At 45.6% G+C, this 22772-nt stretch overlaps 2 protein-coding genes across 2 annotated transcripts; both read right to left on the reverse strand.

Moving 5' to 3' along the window:
* Positions 1 to 1542: 1542 nt before the first annotated feature.
* LOC144174029 (nurim homolog) lies at positions 1543 to 7487 on the reverse strand. The gene is made up of 4 exons (XM_077702432.1): positions 6998 to 7487; positions 5289 to 5446; positions 5050 to 5220; positions 1543 to 3488 (listed from the first exon to the last, which is right to left on the reverse strand). Exons 1-4 carry the CDS (start codon positions 7137 to 7139, stop codon positions 3219 to 3221), a joined length of 741 nt encoding a protein of 246 aa, XP_077558558.1. The 5' UTR covers positions 7140 to 7487; the 3' UTR covers positions 1543 to 3218.
* A 2657-nt stretch (positions 7488 to 10144) lies between these two features.
* On the reverse strand, positions 10145 to 20801 carry Rept (RuvB-like helicase 2 rept). The gene is made up of 11 exons (XM_077702428.1): positions 20775 to 20801; positions 20242 to 20352; positions 17660 to 17801; positions 16760 to 16889; positions 15923 to 15989; positions 15639 to 15745; positions 14323 to 14540; positions 13875 to 14208; positions 12055 to 12184; positions 11578 to 11692; positions 10145 to 10318 (listed from the first exon to the last, which is right to left on the reverse strand). Exons 1-11 carry the CDS (start codon positions 20781 to 20783, stop codon positions 10290 to 10292), a joined length of 1392 nt encoding a protein of 463 aa, XP_077558554.1. The 5' UTR covers positions 20784 to 20801; the 3' UTR covers positions 10145 to 10289.
* Positions 20802 to 22772: the final 1971 nt, after the last annotated feature.

The raw sequence follows: 22772 nt of genomic DNA on the forward strand, positions 1-22772 counted from the left end.
GCTGTAGGTTTGCGCAGTACTGTCGACTCCCATTAAAAAGTTTACGGGGACTGTTAACCGAACTCCTAAATAAACAAAAAAAAATAACCGAAGCTTACGCTAAGCCGTGCAAGGCTTGAACCATAGCAAAGCCGGATAAGTACCGAAAGATACACCCCCATGCGACCACGCATTGCATTAAGTTTGAAATTGTTTATGTTTATCTACATGTTTCGTCGTCACTTTTCACTGTGGGCATAGTAGGCATCGTCATATCCATCTATATCGTCGTCATCCTCATGCATGACTGGTGGGCCCGGGTCGTTTTGTCCACAGGCTTTCACATTTCTCTTAAAGTGGAACGTGTCGGCATGCGCTAGAGCCAGCAAGAACCGGCTTTGCGAACTGGGCTTCTGTAGCGCGAGCTGTCTTGTGCTTCCCTCTTGAGGCACGGATGCACATGGGACCGTTCTGGCATTTCTTGCGAGTGCCACACGCAAGCCTGGACGCCGCCAGGTGCTCCTCGTAAAGCACAAACTCGCGTGCATGGTAAATGGCAAAAGTAACTGTGACTCAAATTTTTGGTGACGACACGTATTGCACGTACTACGGCCCGCAGCAACAGTTTCGCGGTTAAAAAGTGCAAGAACAGCATTGTCATTCGTCTGCACCACGTAACCCCTCTTGATTTAGTTCAGAATCTTGACTTGTGTCGCCAAGTCAAGTGTTTGGCACGGGTTGCCATGATAGTCACAGCTTGTGGCTAAAATCAACACCTGAAGCGTCCACACACAACTGCTGACACAGCGCGGTGCGCAACAAAGAAAGTTGAGGACTTCAGAGAGAGAGAGATGCGCATGTTGGTGCGAGTCTTAACGGGCCTGCCGCTTTACCAAATGTGTACTGCCTCAGTTTCGAGGGCGCCAACATTAGTGCAGAACACGGCACTGTTCTTGAGCTTGAAAATTTTGAATGTAATCGAGAAACAATGATAACCTCGATGTTTTTTATTTGAAGTAACCTCCAGTTAACTGATATGTTATATCTTTGAATTATGGACTATCTCATATTCAATTGCATGTAACATTGCCAGGACCAGTATATCACTTTTAATTAGCCAAAAATTCCAATTAAGTGACTTTGAATTATCAGGATTCGACTGTATAAATGAGAGATCACAAGACCATGAGAGAGAGAGAGACCATGAGATCACAAGAGACCTGCATGAAACCACTGACAGAGGGAAGCAATTCATGAGTGACAAGAATTGGTAGCACCACACTGGGTCAATTTCAGTCTTATAAAGTAGGATACAAACAGCAGGGAAGAGGTGACAGTCAGCCTGATTCCACGAGTGCAATTATTTCCACTATTAAGAAGAAAAAAAAACCAGCTAATGTGCCGTCATTGTGATTGAGGCAAACTCTTATACCTACAAGGCATGTGCAGGCCTAATTTTGAATGTTGTAGCATGGACATTCTGAAGACTGCTATGGGTGTTCTTGAGTTCACTAAGCACTGCAATGGGCCACACATTACAACAAAAACAAGAGCACTGCCAACTGTTTAGTTAATGACTTTACTCAGGTTTTATCAACCTTCAACTTGTGCATTGTACAGTACTGCAAATGACATAACCAGCAGGAGTGACATTCTAGTCATGGCACTTTAGACTGATTTTTATATCGATGTGATTAGAAAACACATTCTACAGTGAACAATGGCTGTACTGCTTTCTCAATGGTGCCAAATGCTGAGATCCTTACAAGGCATCTTAATACTGCACAGCACTGTTTTTTTTTTTTTTCCAGCCAGGTTTGCAGGTACACGGCCAGCAGTATCTTGTTAGGCTGTAAAGTAAAACAGGCACGAATTTCATTACTGAGCATTCTACTTGTCAAAAAAGTCCCTCAGAAAATCTGGACAATGAAGTGACTACCCCTTAGTGAAAATCCACAAATTTGATAGCTCACAGGCACAACACAAGTGACGTGTTTGCATGCGAAAACATTTGCCCACATAGCTATTTGCAGTAGAACCATCAGACGACAGTGAATGTAAACATAGGCATGGCAGTGATAGCAGTTGGCACGTTTCTGTGCAGATAAAATAGATCACTGTGGATCCGTGGGCATGCACTTATTGGCAAGTCTTGCTAGTCCATAGACTGTTGGCAGTGATGTGTTAAGTACTGAGCGCTATGCAACCGACAGCATCACACTGCAGACACAACCTGTTATCAGCCCCAGATGTATTTGTGGCCTTCCAAACTCAATGAAAGTAAGATTACACCACTGCATGATTTTTCATGACTATCACAAATCTCAAGTACAGCACGTGACAGACAATGCCTGGCAGTGAAACAACAGGGCCTCCCACAAGCCTTTATTTGAAATTATTAACCACCTGTCGTGATTCTTCCATGAATGCACATTTTAGGTGAAAAATGACTGCCATGATAATACATCCCATGTGACACCACAGCAGTCAGCCAAAACGCTGGTGCATGTGGAGACTGCAGCAGGATGCAGTAATGCCACTAAAGGAGCACGTGTATAAAAGGTACATCGGTCTTGTGAAATAAATACTACGAACTTGAGAGCTTTGGTGTATGGTGCAGAGTAAAACACTCGTGTGAAATGGCAACTGAGAGCCAGGCAATAACCTGCTACACAAAACTTACGCATGTTATGAAATAAATCTCACCAAAAACCCTAAAAAGATGCCTGGGTACTTCGCAAACTAGAATCAAACTAAGGCATATTCAACCCAGACACTTTGAAGGGTTGCTGTTTTTGAACAGCATCATAACAATGCTTGCACACATTATGCATTTCCTGTATGAAATTATCAACTACATCAAACTATTTCCTAGTTCCTTAAAATTAAATACATTCATGTTTGATGCACATTACTTCTAAGACAGCACGCAAATGCTGTCCAACACAACTCGTACAACCACTTGTTGGGAGCTGCGACAACTAAGTTTGATGTCATTACGATGAAAACATGACTTTGAAGATCGTACAAAAATGTGCGACATACACAATGGGTAATATTTGTGGCGTTAAAGTTCAAAGCAATCGCACACGCGCAGTCTGAAAAGAGTGCATACAACAGATGAAAGTCCAATCACTGACGATCACTGACGTCCAACCACACAGAAGGCGGACTGGCACATGGTGCCCATGCTAAGTTGCCCAGGTGAAAGTCAGTGGTATTGCACACAAATTGTACACTCAGTCAGCTCGGGGATACATTCCCCTACGTTTGGTCCTGTAGAAGGAGCAGCAGTAATCGTAGTCCGACGCTTCGATCTCAAACCAGCCCAGAGGGTACAGGGTGAAGATCAGTGCCAGCATCACCCTGTCCAGGGTCATTCTTGGGTGAAACCAAAGAATGAGGGTCAGTGCCAAGAAGCTGGGGTGCCTCATGTGGTGCAGGAGCCGGCTCAGCTGCCACGACTTTGCACCGCAGGGACGCACATAGCCTTTGGCTGAAAGGTACACCTGCAGAAAAAAAAAAGGAAGGGGGGGGGGGGGGGGGGAAGAAGAAAAACATTAAAATTAAACTGCAACTAGTATATAAAAAGAGTTATAGGCTGGGGTAAGGTATGACCCTCAGGTATGACCCCTATTAGCTATGACTCCTATTAGTTTCCAAAGGTATGAACCCTATTAGCTAGGTTAGAACAAGAAATGCCGGGTCGCACCCACCATGATTGCTGTCTGAAGTTTCACACGTGCAGGTTCAGGCACTCGCGCACGATAGAAAGACTTCATGCTTAGGCAGCAAATTGGCTTTACGGCCTAAAGTGGTGCATGTGCACGATTGTCACTGATGATGGGGACCACATCGTATGCTAAACTGCTGAGGCGCGCATGAACTTAGAAGCGGTTATGTTTTTTGTCGCGGTTGTGGGGTTATTAACTAAGGAATCCATTGTGTGATGGATGAATTGCTGTACACACGTGTGGGTTTAATTTGGGCTGGCGCTGAAATGTGGCCTGTGATGTGAGCGATACTGTTTTGTTTGTTTTTGCTGCGTTTTTATGATAACCCTTTCAAATATGTGCATATTGGTGTTTCCCTGTTTGTGTGGCATAAACTGAGTTGAAGTTCTAGCATGTGTTTCGTCTCCTCTTTAGCTTCATCCCTGTCTTAATGTTCGCTAGTACGATGAATTCCTTAGTTAGAAACCAGCTCGCCCAACTTAGCGCTTTAGTTGTGGGGTCATGGCACAGCCTGCATGCAGCACAGACAGTGCCACTGTTCTGAGTACCCACACAGAAAATGCACAGATTAGGAACTCAGCTCATGGAGCAACCGGACCTCAACGAGATTGGAATGCCTACGGGAGACCAATCAAGGGATTGCTCTGGCTCTGGCATTGTCCTTAGCCACTGGCACACCATGTGCGGGCAGCTAAAACAAGCCAGAATACATGGGACAATGCCACTGGCCAAAAATGGCAGCCCGACCAACCATACTAGCCACAACCATGTGTTAAAGCTTACAAAGTTACGCTTTCATGCGAAACGGCATCTTCTCCACGATAATACTAGAAACTTTCTGCTCAAGAGGAGAATGGGTCAATTCAGCTGTAGCCTCGCAAATATACTTCGACAAACCTGAAGTACAAAAGCTCCCATAGTATTTTCACTTAGAGAAGTAGTAAAAAATGAAATTGGCATGCCCTCATCTGATAAAGGCCACCGTCTCGGAATGCAACACTGCTAGTGTTCAACAAATTCAGCATTCAAGAAGCTAAAAATAAACCAGCACATACGAATTTTTTGCTTGTCTTCTGTCACGAACTCGTGTGACCCCGCAACAATAAGGAAAAAAAGATGTTTGTTTAGTTACACCCACATGTTGAGGTTTCGGCAAATGTTAAAGATCCCCAATGGGTCAAAATTAATCCGGAGCCATTCACTACGGCGCACCTCATAGCCCAGGTGTAGCTTCGGCGCATTGAACTTCATACTCTGAATCTAAGAAGGAAAAAAAAAAAAAAAAAAGAACAAGAGAAAGCTCAGCTACGAACAATGCTAGCTCATATGGCCCTACCTGCTTGATTCCAGTCAGGTCGCCCAAGTCTACAATCACGGAGCCAATGTAGATGAGTGCCCAGGAAGCACAGTGGGTGAGGGTGAAGGCCCACCACAGGAAGGAACTTTCAGGTGCGTCGATGTTCCAAAGAGTGAGCATGTGCACCGGCTGCCACTGCCAGACAAGCAGCTGAAACGTACCGCGTAAGCACACATAACTGTTGTGCACTGCGGTGCCATCATTAGCTGGTCTCTTACCATGAGTGAAAGGCAGCATGAGAGCGTGTAAAAGGTCCGGTACATCACTCCATGGCACGCCTGCGTCCACCTAGAGGCCCTCTCTGAGCAGAGGAGGGTGTGCTGGACGCAGAACAGCAGGGCAAGACCAGTGTCCCACAGAAGTTTGGCAAATGCACCTGCACAGACGGCCCATACCATTGGACGAACTAATGTGATTGATTGATTGATTGACTGATTGATTGTGGGGTTTAACGCGCCGACGCAACGCAGGCAATGAGGCGCGCCGTAGTGGAGGGCTCCGGATTAATTTTGACCACCTGGGGATCTTTAACGTGTGCCGAAATCTCGCACACACGGGCGTTTTTGCTTTTCACCTCCATCAGAAAAGCGGTCGCCGCGGCCGGGAATCGAACCCGCAACCTCGTGCTCAGCAGCGCAAGGATGAACTAATGTGAAATGATGCTATGTAAATGGACTTGGCATGCAATGCATTCCTGCAGATAAAAAACTTCTACAGCAAAATGCGAGTAAAGGGCTGTTTGCTGACTACATTTTTGTACAGAATTGTTTTTGTCGGCATGACAATAAAAAATGGGGAACACTGAATTAAACTGAAAAAACGTTTATTTCTAGTTTGAGTGAGGGAAGACTGGAACTAAAGGCACAGACTGCCTGACGGAGGTCCTCAGCCCCCTACACACTGTTTCAGCATCTCACATGTAAGTACACTTGTCTATGTATACAGTCGAACAGAGCAAACCGTTTTCACATATAGGAGAAGAAGGAAAAATGATAGAGCAACTAGGAAGAGCTAGAGTATGGGAAATGGAAATGAGATGAACAAAAAAAAAATGATAATTACAGCACCAAAGTTCAGAGAACTCTGAGTCATCGAAAAGTAAACAGAAATGAATATTTGTCTGAGTATGCATATACACACACTTATACACAGTTCGACACAGAAAAACAAAATGCGCTCAAATACTTACTGCAAAACAAAGAACGTTAATATGAAAAAAAAAAAGCCTTTACGCATCTTGAAAAGTACTTTTTTTACAATCAGAGCCAGGGGCAGCATATCTCCTACTTAGGAATGCGTGTAATTAAAAGCACAAGAAAAAAAAAACGCTTGTCTACGTCTACGCGGTGTTGTAAACAGCTAAGAAAACAACACATTAACATTTAAGAAACCACACGTTGTTAGTGAGAACTAGTTGTGAGAAATAGTTTTGAGGGATGGCGGAAACGCTGAACCTTACAACTTTCCCAACTAGTTGTGAGAAATAGTTTTGAGGGATGGCGGAAACGCTGAACCTTACAACTTTCCCAATTTTGTTTAATGTTTATGTCGACTGAAATACCCCCCCCCCCCCTCTCTCTCCACGCACACACACGCACCCACAGGCTGTTGCAGCAATAACAAAACTAATACTTGAAGCACTTAAAAACTTTCGTTTGGAAATGACACCAAAACTGAGGACCGCACTCAACTGGGCGAATCTAAACAATTTTCACCAATGAGAACCCCTCTTTTGCAATCACAGGTGTTAACAGACAGTGTCGAACTGCGGAGCCACAAAATTTGCCAGTAGACCGTTTTAAGGCGCCTTTTCTCGCCAATTGTTACACAAACGATCAACTAGGTTCAGCCGAAGACTTTTGGAAAGGTGTAATGAAAGCAACTTTTCTACAAATTAAACAAAGGGTGTTCGATGTGATATACGCACCTTTTGAGGTTGAGGTCGCAGGCACGTTAACTTTTGTCCAAGACAAGAACCGTGCAAGGTTAATCACCGTGTAACCGACGAAGCCAAAAACTAGCACAGAAAAGGCAAGGCGAGCGACACTTCGGAGGTGCTTTCCGACCATATCGCTAACTGGCCCTCGACAGAGATCGCACCCAGCCTTTTTTGGGCGCGTGCACTCAGAAGGAGCTATACGGTTGAGCGTTACCCAAGGCACAGGCTCTAAGCGGGACAAAAACAAACCCGATGTAGCACCAACATCATTTCGTAACGCTCGGTAACCCCGTTAAAGCGTGCGGTTTGTTTGCGCATGGTTGTGGGATGACTTGTTATCCTCGCTGAACCGGCTTCACAGCCGATTGGCCGGATTTTTAAAATTCGCGTGGAGTAAAGTGTAAATTTCCCCCGCAGAAAATTCGCCAGCAAGTTGTTAAATCATAACACAATTCCTTTAACCGCTGTGACACCTCTCAATCAAGGCCATACAGCAAAGAGATGCCGTTGCTAGGCAACGCCCTAGGGGTGTTCCAAGCGCGCCGTTTGTTACCGTTCTTTCCTCCGCCGCTGCCCACTGCAACAACTTCCGAGCTATAAAAAAAGAAGGCCTACATGTGGGTGACTGTGCCCTGTTGCACTGCCGATGACTTTGCGAGCTGCTCGTGGCGCGCTCAAGCAGTGCTCGAGTGCCGCAGATGTAAAAATGTGTAATGTACAGTGCAAAAGTAAACTTGTTCAGTAGCCTGCTCTGTTTATCACCCTGGACGGCTCAGGATTAAAGCTCCAAAACAACGCTGTATTTTATTTCCCCTGTGAATTTCCCTTGCGAGAGCAGTTTTGATCTGCCCGGGAACTTCTCAAGACTGCTCTGGACGGAAAGACTGCATTGCCAGTCTGTTCTCCACACCATGTGCTTCCTCAACTCGACGCAATGTCCAATTATCACTGCAACATTTCCTCACTTGGCATGCACCTTCGAGGATTAAAAAGCAAGAGGCCACAACACCGCTATTTATTTCGGGTGCAGCACACTGCAGTCACAAAAATTTTATCGCAATATACTTGGCTCAAGCAAGACTTCACCCCCTAGTATCATAAAACTGCTTTACCAGATTTTACCCCTGCTCCAAGTACTCACCACATCGTAGCAGCTAAATTCTTGAGTAAATACGCCACCTGACCAGCACTGTTGCAAGGATGTTGTCCAAAACACTTGCTACTAAAGAACTCCAAAGAGCTGACCAGTCCAGTATATTCAGTTTGGCAGAATGACCATAAAACTGGTGGTCATGTAGCACAACAGGCAAAAATGCCACAAGCATGTGCTGTATAAAATCTCTATGCATGTAAATGCACATTTCGGAGGGCACAGTAAGATGTGGATTCATCACGGGCTCCGAGGTTCCACAAAACAGACGTGATGGCGAATATGAAAAAATTATATAAAATATTCATTTCGTGGCACCAGTTCATTTTTGGGATACACCTTATTGTTTTCTCTTTCGGCTGTATTCCTGTGTTAGTGCATTGTACAAGTATGCGAGAACATATCCCAGTACAAAAAAATCGTGTGCATGCCTCATTAATAACGGCTGTAAAATCTTTGGAAATCACAGGATCCTCTCCCAATGTCACCTTTAATTTTGCGGCCCAAAACAGAATTGGTTTCTATTCAGAGTATCTATTGTGCCCATGAAATCAATTCAGCATAGTCATTCCATCGTCATAAACCAAGGTTTACAGGTACTAATTTTGCTGCTATTATGTCTGCTTCTCTGCACTAGACAAACAGCACTTTTTGTGTTATATCATTAAATTATAAAATAAGCAGTTGAAATTTTGTGCTTCATCCCAGCCACATTGTATTTTTGGGTTCAATCTTTGTTTAGAAAACGCAGTAAATCAGTGTAGACAGCAGAGCACTGTCGCAAGCTTGCCGCAGAGTTCATTCGGAAACTTCTGAAGTGGTTTCCGATTCACACTTTGCTCATAGGCCGCACAACAAAACTTAACTATACTGTGTACTCCTAATTCAGTATGTGACACCACTAAAGGGGAACAGATGGCTAAAAACAGAGACCTCCTAGTAGCGTTTTTATTTGCATAATCTGAATTTGGCCACACAACAAGGCTGCAGATTTGCAAGTCCTGAAAAGCAAGACTGGGGCAAGAACACCACCAACTACAGGTTGGAAAACAAGCTCCAGATTGTACTCTTGGGCAGCCCATGATACCATAATAAAAGAAAAGAGCATTTAAATATGAATTGTATGCAGATTTGAATGAAGTTTTCAAAAAATAAATTTTCAATAACTCCTTGCAACCAGAAAATCCAGTTTCCATGGTCGTGCATCGCGCAGCCATTGCCAGCTGGTCTTGATTGGCAAAGTCCATGGCACAAATGCACTGCATAAAATTGGGACTATTGGACAAACAATTGTTTTAATACTCCATGCAAAGCATTTTTACAAGAGTGCGAGACTGCAGAAACACATGCACATGGCAGTACGACTTAGAACGGTGCAAAGGTCTCGACATGTAGTGTCAAGATTTGATAGAGGCCCAACCAGAATTCGTTTTAGATGACCATGTTTGATGTGCTGGCTTTATCTGGCAAAGGCCTCTGATATCGATGAGCATTATTCCCTGTTCCTTTATGGTCACTTGTCCCACTGCAGAGCTACAGTAACATAAAAAAAAAACCAAGCTCTGTAGTCTAGGCAACACCTGCACACAGATCAAGATTATCTGGGGATGGCAAGGCATTCTTCTCAAAAAGACTGCGAACTGTCGTAGTGGAGGAACCAACTAATTGAACCAGAAATGCAAAAATGCAATAGTGCTACGAGAACACTGTCATATATACTGATTTTAACCTGACCTTTACGGACCTTAAGGCCCCGTTTTTTTGTAGTGACTGAATTTGATAGGTAATCAAGTTCACTTCCATGATCATTTTGGCAAAGACACCTCTAAACAGTAATCACTAGACCCTAGACAGTGTATCAGTGCCAACTTAATACAAAATTGGAAAGTTTGGAATTAGCCAATGAAGAAAAAAGTAATGCAGTGTAATTAAAGCTTCAGCGAAGAGACAAGTCTTTGCTGACGGCTGAAACATGATCCACAAAATAAAATTTACTACATGTGGCCACACTTTGCAGCTTTAATAGGGCAAAAGTATTCAACAAGTCATGAAAACAAACAATCAAGGGAGAGGCGGCAGTTCGAACAATGGTAGAAGGAATGACGTGGTGGATGGGCTTCTGAACAGTCACTATGCAGTTTCCATTTCGATGTCAGCAGCTGAAACAGAAAGATCAAACAAAGCATGCATTTGAACGCCTAAGGGGAAAAGGTTGAATAGGCACTTGATCCTATACCCCCATGAAAGAAAATTTTACAGCCAAAAACAAAAATAAAGAAAATGGAGAAATAGCCCCACCTATTCACAGCTTCTTGTGAATGCAACAAGATAACGAAGTATCAAAATAAAAATACTTTTTATTACGCAAGGAACTGGCATGCAATGTCCCACTTTATTCTAAGCACATTCATTGTTCAAAGGACTGCCTGTTTCACCAATACTTGTACAAAGTCACATTACCATTTGATACAAGACATCCCAACGATTTAGCCCAATTAGTTAGCACAGCACCCGGGTAATTGGAGATCTATGAAAGAGGCCTATGCCCTGCAGTGGGCATAGACAGGCTGATGATGATGATAACCCCAAAGATTTGTGAAGCTGCACAGCACCTATACAATACACTCCACGCTTATAGCAACCCTAGACCCCTTCCCAGAATGACATAAAAAAAATTGGTGCAGCGTGCACTAGTGGTGCAAGGTTGGAGAAACAGCAGAGCTGGCACCCCCTCTCCCTTTGTCGAAGACGCAGCTGTTGCTCCTTACATGGGTTTCTGATTGTCCATGACAGGTAGGCCCGGATCATTTTGTTTGCAGGCTTTCACATCTCTCCCAAAGTGGACTGCGTTAGCACGCGCCAGAACCCACGGCAATCAGCTTCGCGAACTAAGCGCCTGTAGTTTGAACTCGGCGTCTGTGCTCCCCACTTCAGGTGTGAACGCACGCGAACTGGCGAGGAGAACAGCACGCGAGAGATCGTGCCACAAACGCTGGGCAGTGCGTTCTCGACGGTCAAGCTGGTTGACGCCGGGCGCTCCTCACGAGAGAGAGAGAAATACCAGTTATTGAAAGAGCTCCCCCTTATAGGGCGGCGGTGGTGGCTGCCCACAGGGCCGCAGCGACCTGGAGGCCTCGGGAGGTGACTAGCACCTGGTCCGAAACCTCGGAGCTGGTGCACGCTCACATGAGCTTGGTATTTTTTCTAGGTATTTTCTGCGAGCTCTTCATGCGGCGCAAGCCTGCCCGGTGCCAGGAGCTCCCCACGAGGCACACGCACACATGCGCTCGGCTGGGCCGAGTTTTTTGGCAACGCTCCACGGCTGAACTGAAAGCTTCAACAGCTCTGCTGTCAAACATCTGCCCGAGTAGGACCCTGGTATTGTTTCCGATGATCAGATCACTTGAGGAGAGCTCACCCATTTCGTTGAACATGAACTCCTGCTGGTACTCCTTGAGGAACTGCGAGGACCTCGCCTCATCCCAGAAGAGAGAGTAGACACGCTTCACGTCCTGCACTGAAACCTCTGTGCCCTGCAAGGAAGCACCAGGGGCGAGCCTCTTCTCACACACTGCCTCGTTGAAATCCTCTCGGGGAGCACACACATGCACTTTATTAGCAGATGTAAACAGACAGCACACCCGCAGCACTCAAATTAAAATGATAATAAAGAAAATTTCCCTTTAAAAGTTGTTTACACACGTTTACAATTTGCGGAGAGCAAAGCGTACAGTTGTGGAACTTCCTAGCCCACATAATAACCAGCAAATAAATCCATGCCGGGAGCCTCTTTACAGGCCTCGCACACAGCCCACTCGCACCTCAGAGGTGCAATGTGCAATGAGGAGGTAGCCGGGGTCTTTTAAAGTGCTAGCATGCAGGCCATGGGACGCACCTTTCTCCGCTTGCAAACGAGGTGTGCGGTTGTGATCAGCTGGATGGCGTAGCGAAGGGTCGTCTCTATTGCAATCCTTGTCAACACGGACAGGGCCTCATCAGCCATCTCCACATCCTCTTCCTCACACCTGCGACACAATGCAACAACATCACTGGCAGGGCCACCCTTACTTCAACATAAGACTCCGTGCTGCACTCCTAACGGCTCTATCACAGCTGTGGGTCACAGGGGCTCTGTGACAGCCAGCCTGCCACAAACAGAGACTACAGTCGAACACGGATATATCGAACTCCAAGGGGATCGCGAAATAGTTCGATATATGAAAAATTCGATATAAAAAATATGGGCTCTGAGACCTCACCTGTCGCGGACGACCATTTACCGATCGGCCCATTCAAGAATGACAACTAATTCCGCACTAACGACGCAACAGGATGCTTTATTTGCGTGAAAAGAAATCGCTGATCTTGGCCTGCTTCGTCGTCCTGTTTATGGAATTAAAGACACCTGTCTCGATTTTCTCGAGGATATCCAGGTGCTACAGCCCACTTCCTTCCATGTCGCCTCAACTACGTCGAATGAAGCTGAACGCAGCCGCCAGTTCACCGGTGGAGTACGATCGTGTAGCCACATCCTCGTCCGGACGATCTTCGCCAATCGAGCTATCGGCCTGGGTTCCTGCAACCGCAGCTACGATATCCTCGTCACCGGCGCTCGCAACACCCTAAACATTGCTGTCAGCGTTCACGAAGTCGCCGGCAGACACTCCGGCTGGAACAGCAGCCGGTAAAAGGGACGACAGCTCGCGAAACGTGTCGTCCATGCCCTCTTCGTCGTCGTCGCCGTCTTCGCAAGCTTCCGAAAATTCGGCCGTCACGAAGCCTGCCTTCCGGAAGCAGTTGGCCACGCTCTGCTTTACGCTGTCCAAGGCATCCGTCCTCATTTGTATGGCCCCCAGCTGGTCAACGTTAAGCTTGGTGCCCACGCGGAGGTTCATCAAAAGACTATTGAAGAGTCGTCTCCTGCGCCCAACCTTGAGTGACTTAGTCGAGCGGTCGAGCGGCTGCAGCCTGGCTCTTGTGTTCGGGGGCAGAAACTTCAGCTCGATGTTGTCGACCTTGCAGGTGGATTGGTTTGCCGAGCAGTTACCCATGAGAAGGCAAGCGTGACGGTCCGAGGCCCCGGCTTCTGTCCCTGTCGGGTTTCGGCGAAGGCACTAAGCGACCGCGGAAATCGGGGGTGCAGCGACCACCGAAGAGCACCTTCCAGCTCGCGCGGCGTTCGATATACCCGATGTCGGGAAAAATACCGTTCGATATAAACGTACGAATTCCTATACTTTTACACAGAATTTTCAAGGGGATAATTCATGAGTTCGATATAGACAATAATTCGATATACCCGTGTTCGATATATCCGTGTTCGACTGTATTGCGTAAAAAAGAAAGACAGGCATGTTGGGCCAGTTACTCGGTCATTAGTGTTCTAGGAAAAAGGAAATCACACCAACCATGGCCACTAAAGGCACCCTACTACTACAGAATACAAGAAAAGTCAACAGGTGCTGAGTTTTAAGCACAAATTGTGCTTGAACCAGCACTTGAGGTGCACAGAGGAACATGTGTGATAAAACCCCGTCTAAAGGCAAACATGTTGTATCCTAGAAACACCGGCATTGCAACCTTGGCAGAATTTCTACCGTTTCGTGATTCAGTTCCTTTTCCTCTGCCTCCCCACCCTGGCTGTACTTTGCAAAATTCTAACGGCAGTGACAAAGGTAGTATCCCAGACTGACAGAGCTCAGAGAAGAAGAGTACCTGATGCGCAGGATGTGCTTGACCTCGCGCTCCTGGTAGGGCTGAGTGGCGATGATGACCAGGCGGTCGAGCAGGTCGATGGGGATGCCGTGGGGGCTCTGGTAGTTGGTGCCGCGGATGCGGGTGAGCCCCCGGTTGGTGGCCATGACCAGCACGGGGGCCAGGTCGCTCTCCATGGCCCGGTTGAGGAAGGAGAAGCACTCCATGTCCAGCATGTGCACCTCGTCCACAAAGAGCACGCCGGGCACAATGTCTGCCTTGCCCTCCTCCCGCCACTCGGCCACCTTGGCGTTGATCTGCTCCCGCACCTCCGCCTTGATCTCGCCCGTGTCCCCTGGTCATAATGAGGGGGATAGGAAGGAGAGCATCGATTGGCCCTGCCGCTCATCCAGGGCTCTCTCTCTACACAATGTCCCCCTCACAAAGGCAAGCAGCAGCAGCAGCTCACCGGAGAAGAGTGCGAGGAATCCGTGCGTGCGGCTGTTGATGACGTCGATCTCGTGCAGCGTGACCGTGTGCACCACCTCCTTGCGCTTCTGCAGCTCCCCCTCGGGGCACTGCACAAACTTGGTCTGCGGCCCCATGGCGTCGTAGTCCCTTGCACGCGTGAACGACCGCCCCAGCTTGGTGATCTTGCCCGTCGCCTTGTCGATGGTGATGATGTCCCTGGGAACACACACGGGAGGACCTCCACATCACCACTCCCACTGCCACGAACATGCTAAACGGAGCCAGGTTGGTGTACTGATGATGGATTTGGTTCCCACCTTGAGCGAGCACCACTATTCAAGGGCACCTTCCACACTGAACAACGTAAAAACATCGTACAACTCTAGCTACTTTAACTTTGGCTTAAAATTTACTGCTAAAATGTGGCTGAATTAAGTGCAAAATCCAAACAACAAAATTTTCATATAGTGTCTTTATACCTTAACAGGAAAAGGAAACATGGAGAAATTAAGCAAAAAATTGAATTAACTGGGGTCCAATTAACGACAATCGGCTGCAAGGGACGAACCAGATCTCAAGAGAGTTCGGATAATCTGTTTCAAATTTGCTGAACTGTGTTTACCCTAGTCAGCAGTCTTTTAATGTGTTATTCTCACACTTCTTTGTTGAAGCATTGCAATCCTTATCATCGTGCAAAAATGCTTCAAGGAAAAATCCCTAAGGTTGTACTATGTAAGGATGACACGTGCAGGGCAGAGAGCTCCTCTTTTTGCTTGTTACGATGTACCCATTTGTATCGGATTTCACGGCAGGTAAAAGAAGTTATGCTTCAATGTCAGTACAAACAACAGGCAACATGCCTGCCATTCAGGTTTCAAACGTGCGTTAGTGATTTTAACTAGCAATGTTTTATCATAGTGTGCTGGCAGAACTCTTATTACAAAATGAACATTACCTACAGGTACTCTCTGAAAATGGCTCTAAATACCACATATACGCGAGCAAGGGCTGCACTCGTGTAAAGGATAGAATTTGTGGGCTGGCGTACGGGGTTCTCAAGGGAAGCCTAACAGCTACGCTAAAGCAGGAACTGCCAAGTTTTACCAGCCACGTAGCGAAATCTGAAGAGTGCCATGGTAATGGCACAAGCACACTGTTGTCTGCATATGTGGCCTGAAAATTGCATTGATAATAAAGTACCCAGGTACAAGCCACATCTTGTCAAAATCATGAACAAAAAAATGTATACGTGCTGCCCTTACACCAGTACATATGGCACTTGAACTTGCATGGGTTGCAAAACCCGTCACTTACCCAGCCTGAACTTTTTCCTTGGTTAGCGACTCGATCATTTTCTGGCCCAGGTCATAAACGGTCTCCATTTCAGTAGTCTTCAAAGTTAGCTTTCCCACTTTTGCACCCTGAAATGGAAGGCAGGGCTTTAAACTGAACCACTTGGTACACATCATTACAAAGATTTTGGCTGCACTGCTAAATAATCAAAAGGCACAGAAAAAGCGCAATTCAGACAAAAGGGCACACAAGCAATAATACTATTGCCTTCCCTAGAAAAAAAAAAGAACTACAATGGAACTTACCGTTCCTGTTGCTGGTCGGTCAATCTGTATTTCAACAACTTCTCCTTCAATAATCTCTGTTTCCTCTCTGGAAAAAGCATAGAAAATTATAATGGTAAGTGACCACTTACGAGTACACTATAATACCCCTGTCGCACATGCACTTTCAATCGCAATTGAGTCGATCTAGATCCAAGCTCAATCCAGATTGGCGCTGCTACACGGCAGTTTAAATCGCGATCGAGCCCGCTCCTGCTCCAACTAAATCCTGGTTTCCCAAGCATGATTAAGGTTTCTAAGCACGATCAGATGAAAGCAGTGATACTCTCGTCCCCACTGGCTAATGGCACAGAAGTTGACAACTTCAGCTAATGCCAGAAATTGTATCAAATAACTTGACCCAAATAAGCATGCAGTAACATTTATATAGTTACGCATACGTACGACCGAGCAGTTACCTGACGCCGGCCGCAAAGAACATTTTTGGTGCCGCCTGGAATACGTGAGTGCAACCGATGAAACTTCCCGAACGGGATTGAAACATGCCGTGTCGCAGCAGCAATGCGTCGAGCTCGAAATGTCAATCGCGCTTCGCTTCAATCCGAATGAAAGTGCCCATGTGATAGGGATACAAGTTTTCTCCAATCACATGCAGTACTTTGACAAGCATAGATGTCGGCCTGAAAGCAAGAGGCTGTCAACACAACCGACACCAACGAGAAGTAATGAGGCACCATACATCATTGAGGAGCACACTCTTGACAAGGGGGGAAAGGGGTGGGGACTTTTACTACAACTCCTTTGTGCTAGTGGCTATAAGAACTTTGCAAAGGATTGCCCTATCTTGCAGCACCTTACTTGATGCGGACACCAATGGATTTCCTGAACGCTTGCATCAGGGCTTCTGTCTTGGACATTTCAAGGGAGAAGATTTCACTCCCCGATATTGCTGTGAATGGAGTGTCCTGGCCAAGCGCCTGTGCCATGCCTGGAGAGGAGAAGACGTCGCCAGATTCGGCACGTTGACACACAAGAGCAGGAGGAGTAACACAGCGCTCGTGCTGTGTGTTCTTTCATGTTGCCCTTGTTTTGTTTGCACTGTTTATACAGCCCGAGTCCAATTTATGTTAGCATTCAAACAGTACGAACAAATTGGTCTAGATAGACTGCTTTAATCGCATAGTCATGCATCTTGGCAGTGGTGTTGGTCAGTGGCCGCAAACCCCGTAAGCAAGTTTGTGACGTCATCAGGACAAATACAAAAAGTAGTAGCTGGTGTGTCGCCATTTCTCCTTCTGTTTTTCTAGCTTAGCTGTAAAAAATTAGGATAAGTTGGCATCGCTGTTCGCAGTTAATGCAATCGCTTGAACGAAGTAAACTTGCACTTTACCGCAATGTTCCCTTTAACGCTTCCACCCTAGCATGCTTTTGTTGTGTTGTGGATTGGCTTCTGTTGACAATGATTATCACATGTGCCAGGCACATGTTGATGCAGTGGGTCAGGCAACAACTGACCATCTTCGCTAAATGCCGATAACACGCAGCACACTTGTGGTGTACATCAAATAAAATGTATCAATCCTTTGTTACAACCTCTAGCTACTATTGCTATCAACACTTTGCTGATAGAAGCTGTACCGATTCTAAGTTTCATGCAGGGGTAAAAAGGCCTCATGCTGTTCTGTTGTGACTTATTTTAATGCTAAAATTGGAGAAGCGCTTGTTTTCCTTGCATATGTAATCAACGATCAAGCATACCCATGGCAATGGCCGTTTTTCCTGTCCCTGGCTGGCCAGCAATCAGCACTGCACGCCCGGCAATCTTGCCTTCCTTTATCATCTCCAAGATGATGCCAGCAGCTCGCCGGGCAACCGTCTGTCCCACCATCCCCTGCGAGATCTGGAAAAGCCAAGAGAAAATGAGGCTCATTTTTCACTGAACAAACAGTGCGTTCCCGCAATGACTGTGTACTACGGACACTTTCTTATTGTTGATGACAAAGCTTGCTTGCTCAAGAAGGCTGAGCTTATAAATTGATGTGAGACAATATAAGGGAAACAAAAACGACCAACCTTTTTCATTTCAAGTTTCATCTCTGCAGCCCCATACTCACGGGCTCATTGTTACAAGTACGCATACTGCATTATTTTACAATGACTAAACCCTCACAACGAAAAATCCAGACTTACCAATTTCATAATTGCAAGGTTCAAGAGTACCGTAAAATGGCTATTTTTAACATAATTCTTTTCAGTCAGCTTTTGAAACCATTAATTTTATCACAAAAAAAAAAAAAAAAAGAAAGCAATAAGTTTTATAATGTCCTGTGCACAACCAGATTCAATGTGCTGGACAAGTAAGCCGAGCCAACAATTTGTCTAGCCAAGAAATTTGCACTTGAAATGTGTTTTAACCTGTTATCTCATGACTACTGCAGCATGGCTAGAGTGTTGATGCTGGTATCATCGCGCCCACCATCACTACTTGCACAAAACGCTCTGGAAATGACCGTGCTTAACACTTTCGTGACCGCGCCTATTCCCATCGATAGTATGCTATCAATGAATACAAATTCAATTTTTGGCGCTCTCCAAGTGCGTCTGGGCTGCTAACAACATTCAAATGGTAAATAAAAAAGTATTTTATCAGTTTTGCTTTCGAGTTTCGTTTTTCTGCCGCGTGGGGGATTTTTAAATGTCCTTCGCAGGCGGGGAGACGAGCTCACGTGGTTTCAGTAATGGCGTTGCCGACGCTCGCCGACGCTTCGCGCGAACGGCGAATTTGACAGATTCCAATGTAACTGAGCTTGAATCTGCATGATGGTAGCAGCACAGACACGGAAGACGACTTCGATTCGTCAGACTTTCCTACGGTCAGCGAAAGTGCGTCAGGCCACCCCAGACCATCACCAGCCCTCCTTCTCCGGTCGCTCTATTGCGGGCACACGTTGGTGTAGACAGATCCGACCCTGTTCTAAAGGCCACAGCTCTCATCTGCAGGGTATCGACTTCGTTTGGGCGAGACCATTTCACGCTGACTGCACAGAGAGTAGAGTTTTTTCCACAAAGGCAGTCGGGAGTTGACCTTGGCGTAGCGCTCTACAGCAGCGCGTGGCTGCTTGTGTCTATATTTATATTTTTGTATTAAATAGCTCTTATACTTACACCGCTCATATTTGCAGTATTATGCTATAAGCGTTTTATGTTCGAAAAGTACATTTCAATTCGTTTGTCTGTTTACTGTGTGCAAAGTAGCATTGAGGTTATCACCATTTTTTTCTTTTTGTTACTTTTTTTTGTTTTCAGAATTTTCTGATAAAATTCTTAATGTATCTGTTGGTTGAAATTATTACTGTTGGAAAGCCCCATTCTTCCTCTATCATATCATAATCTACACCTTAGCATCCATCATTTGCTGTGGCAAGAAAAAACTTTTTCCCGGACTACCCAAAAACAACCGGTAGGCACTAGTGTTTATATAATTGTATGCATGTAAATAAATTGTGTACTCACAGACCTCATTTTCGCAGTATTACATTATAAGGTCCTTATGGTCAAATTGTATATTCCATATTTTTTTATGTGCACCGTGTGCGAAGTGGCATTGATGTTCTCATCATTTTGTTTTCCTTTTTGTTACTTTATTTGGTTTTGTTAATTTTTAAAATAAAATTTGTAATAAATTTGTTGTTTGAAATTATGACTTTTAGAAAGCCCCGTTCTTTCTCTACTATTTTGTAGCTTACATTTCAGCATCACTCATTGTCTGTGGCAAGAAAAAAATATTTCCTGGAACACCCAAAAACAACAGATTTTTCCGCGGTCACGAAAGTGGTAAGAATGTGAGAGCCAAACTGAACACTTTCTTTTTCTGCAAGAAAATGTTGACTGTTTTTGATTGTGCACTTGACAATTGACATTTTTTTTTTGTATTTTTAGGTGAGCCTATGGCAAGCGCGAGATAGATACCAAGGGAACAACGTTACGCACTATGAATACACGGCAAATAGGCGCCTTGGGTTAGTTCACGCAGAGCTACATACGAAAAAATAAATTTGGGGACACAATGTAACAACGCCGTAGGCAGTAAAAACACCGAGTTCCAGCAAAACATTGCTGCGCTTATCATTAGCACACGTTGATAACTGGCAGCATTATTTCGGTACCATAACCAATTTCCGTCAACAACGCAGTACCGACGTTAAGGTCCGCTGGCGGGTATTTCCTGGAATTAACTTACATTTATAATTTACTACCAAGCTAAAAATGCCAAATTCGCGCCTCACAGTACGTGAGAAAGTGCGCAAGTATAATTTGACTGCCTTGCACGCTTCACTTACCGCTCGCGGTTCGAGCGAGTCATCGAGCCCGAGTCCTCGAATATGAGAGTGGGCTCCAACTCGTTCAATCCTCGTGATCTCGCGGACTTCTTGCACCTTGGCTGAAACGGCCTTTTAAAAAAAGAAGACAAAAGACAACACGCGTAAGTCAGTCGGTAAACATGGGGGCAAACCGCGGATTGATCTGACAGCTCTCTCAGGGATACAACCGGCAGACGCTCCATAAGACACACCCGAGATGATGCTAAGTGACTATTCATTATGAAACAAATATAGCGTTCAAAGGTGAAAGCGACCAACAAGCAACCGGCGACAGCCATCCCAAGCAGTACAACCACGTGAAGTTCTGGCTTGATTCCGGACGTCATTTAATGATAAACGCAGTCCGCACGTAGGCTACAGGTAAGAAAAAATGTTATGATTTACGCTATTAAAATATTATGAATGCCTAAAATTAGAATTTAATAAGATTCGGCATAAATTTCTAGAATTTATTACTTTTAGCGCGGCGGCACGAAAAAATTGGAACTTACCTGCGCCATTTTGAAACCGTTTTGACGGCAGCGCACTCTCTGAGGATGCGCAAAGTAATGCAAGCATTGCAGTTACGTTTTAAAAAGAAAGTAGACAAAAAGCATAACTTAGAGCAACTAGATACTAAAAAAGTATAAATAATTTAATATAATCAATAAAGTTGTAAGTTTGCAAGAATATCGGAAACGAAACAAGAACTACGTAAAAAAAAGTGCACCCATGCACGCCGTAGTACAGTTACAGTGTACTAGTACAGTCCTATTCTAGCCACTATAGTACTAGTACTGTAGAGATGGTTAACTCAGGTTAACCAGCGAAGCTGTAACGTATGGTCGGTGTTTCCCATTGCCACGATGACGCTGCTCTTCGCGCACTGCTGCCACCTCTGCGCTGCCATGCCTACCCGACGTTGTCGCTCAAGGTGTGCTTGCTGCAGTTGCTCGCTGCGCGCGCGCTCTGCTGCGACAGCGACTCTTTTAAACAGCGAAGCTATTTAGCAAATCGAGATTTTGGTGTCCGCAGTTAAAAATACATAGAAAATGCCCAGCGCATATGAGCGCGTGCCTCCCGGTGACCGCCCAGCGTCCCCAGCGCATGTTTGTGAATCCAATAAGCATACCCACTCAAGGACATTGGCCAAGATTGAAAAAAAAAATTCTAGAGTTCGTCGTAATCGTGTCAACACTTACTCGGAACGAGAAAGACACGTCATAGCGTACGCCCCTCTAAGGTAATGTCCAATGATGATCGCTTCAAGGTCGCAGCGGCAGAGAAGAAGCAGCAAAGCGGCTGCAATCGTGGACTTAAATCGTCGTGATGGTCGTGAAGATTGCGTACAGCTGCGCTACCTTCAAGTCTTACGCGTTAGTGTGAGCTTCCTATATTTTGTCTCTTCGTCCGATTCGTCATTCCCACTTACCAGGTCCTGTAGATACGATAGCGTTGCTACGTCATCTGTCAACCCAGTCGATCTCTGCCCCTTACTTGTAACTCCTCTCCACCCTGTGTTTTTTTTTTTCCCATGCTCATGGTGTTGCGGCAGAGGAGTTTTCTGCGCACACGGGACCGCCATACTTCTGTCTCGCCTAGCCGTATAAAGCTTCGCTTTGAAAAGTCAATAAGGTGCAAGCCGAAGAATACGAAATATCTCGAAGAGAGAAAATATTGCATACAATGTAAAAACAGTAACAATGAATTAAAATGGACGCGAAACAATATTACGATGCTACGTTAATTAACGTCATGTTTATTCCAACGTGTTCTCGCAATAAACAATTATGATTGGAAACAAATAACATAAATAGTAGTAACACATAAGCTGTGCTAAAAGTGGCACCTTTTGAAATTGAGTACGTCACTCGCAAGCAGACAGACAGACAGACAGACAGACAGACAGACAGACAGACAGACAGACGGACAGACAGATAGACAGACAGGGCATCATGCACCGAGTACGAACAAGACAGGGGGGAAACGTCGCTTCCTAGCGCGGCCAGGTAAGGGCACGAGCTCTTGGCAGATGTTAGATAGCGGTACCTGTTGCGGGAGAAGGAACTGCGTCGCCATCGCGCTGCGAAGCCACGGAATGAATTGTGGCTGTTATCACTGCGTCCATCCTCTGGGAGTTGTTGAGTCATCGTGAAGTCTATTTCATGGCCTGGGGAGAGCAAGTCTTTCCAGGAAAGGACGGGGGAGTAGGAAGGGGAGTTGATTCAGTGGTTGGCCTATGGGTTGGCACTGTAAAGAATGTTGGGCCGGGCCGCATAGAAAGTCACGAGACTTGACTACTGTGTTCTCGCACACGCACACACAACATTATATTAGCTGGATAAGGGAGAAAGCCGGAACAGACACTGCAGTACACGAGCGAACTAGATGCGGGAAGATTCGATTGCGGAAGACAGTAAACAAAGTCATGAAGAAAGTCACGCGCTCACAGACGCCGACCGCGCGACGAGACGATCGCTGATGCGACGACGCGGAGACGTACTTCTCTG

This window comes from Haemaphysalis longicornis, unplaced genomic scaffold (assembly GCF_048455015.1).
Source record: "Haemaphysalis longicornis isolate Haplotype H1 unplaced genomic scaffold, Haemaphysalis longicornis Haplotype H1 scaffold_3, whole genome shotgun sequence".
Classification (NCBI taxonomy): Eukaryota; Metazoa; Arthropoda; class Arachnida; order Ixodida; family Ixodidae; genus Haemaphysalis; species Haemaphysalis longicornis.

What these genes read in the sequence shown, in the direction of transcription:
- Rept (XM_077702428.1), bottom strand. An exon ending in TCCATTGGTGTCCGCATCAA is followed by an intron (nt 15,990 to 16,759) that starts GTAAGGTGCTGC and finishes TGCTTTTTCCAG; the next exon opens with AGAGGAAACAGAGATTATTG. An exon ending in GTTCATGTTCAACGAAATGG is followed by an intron (nt 10,319 to 11,577) that starts GTGAGCTCTCCT and finishes TTTCTGTTTCAG; the next exon opens with CTGCTGACATCGAAATGGAA.
- LOC144174029 (XM_077702432.1), bottom strand. Translation starts at nt 7,139, where the DNA reads ATGGTCGGAAAGCACCTCCGAAGTGTCGCTCGCCTTGCCTTTTCTGTG. An exon ending in CATGCTGCCTTTCACTCATG is followed by an intron (nt 5,221 to 5,288) that starts GTAAGAGACCAG and finishes GGTACGTTTCAG; the next exon opens with CTGCTTGTCTGGCAGTGGCA. An exon ending in ACCTGACTGGAATCAAGCAG is followed by an intron (nt 3,489 to 5,049) that starts GTAGGGCCATAT and finishes TTTTTTCTGCAG; the next exon opens with GTGTACCTTTCAGCCAAAGG.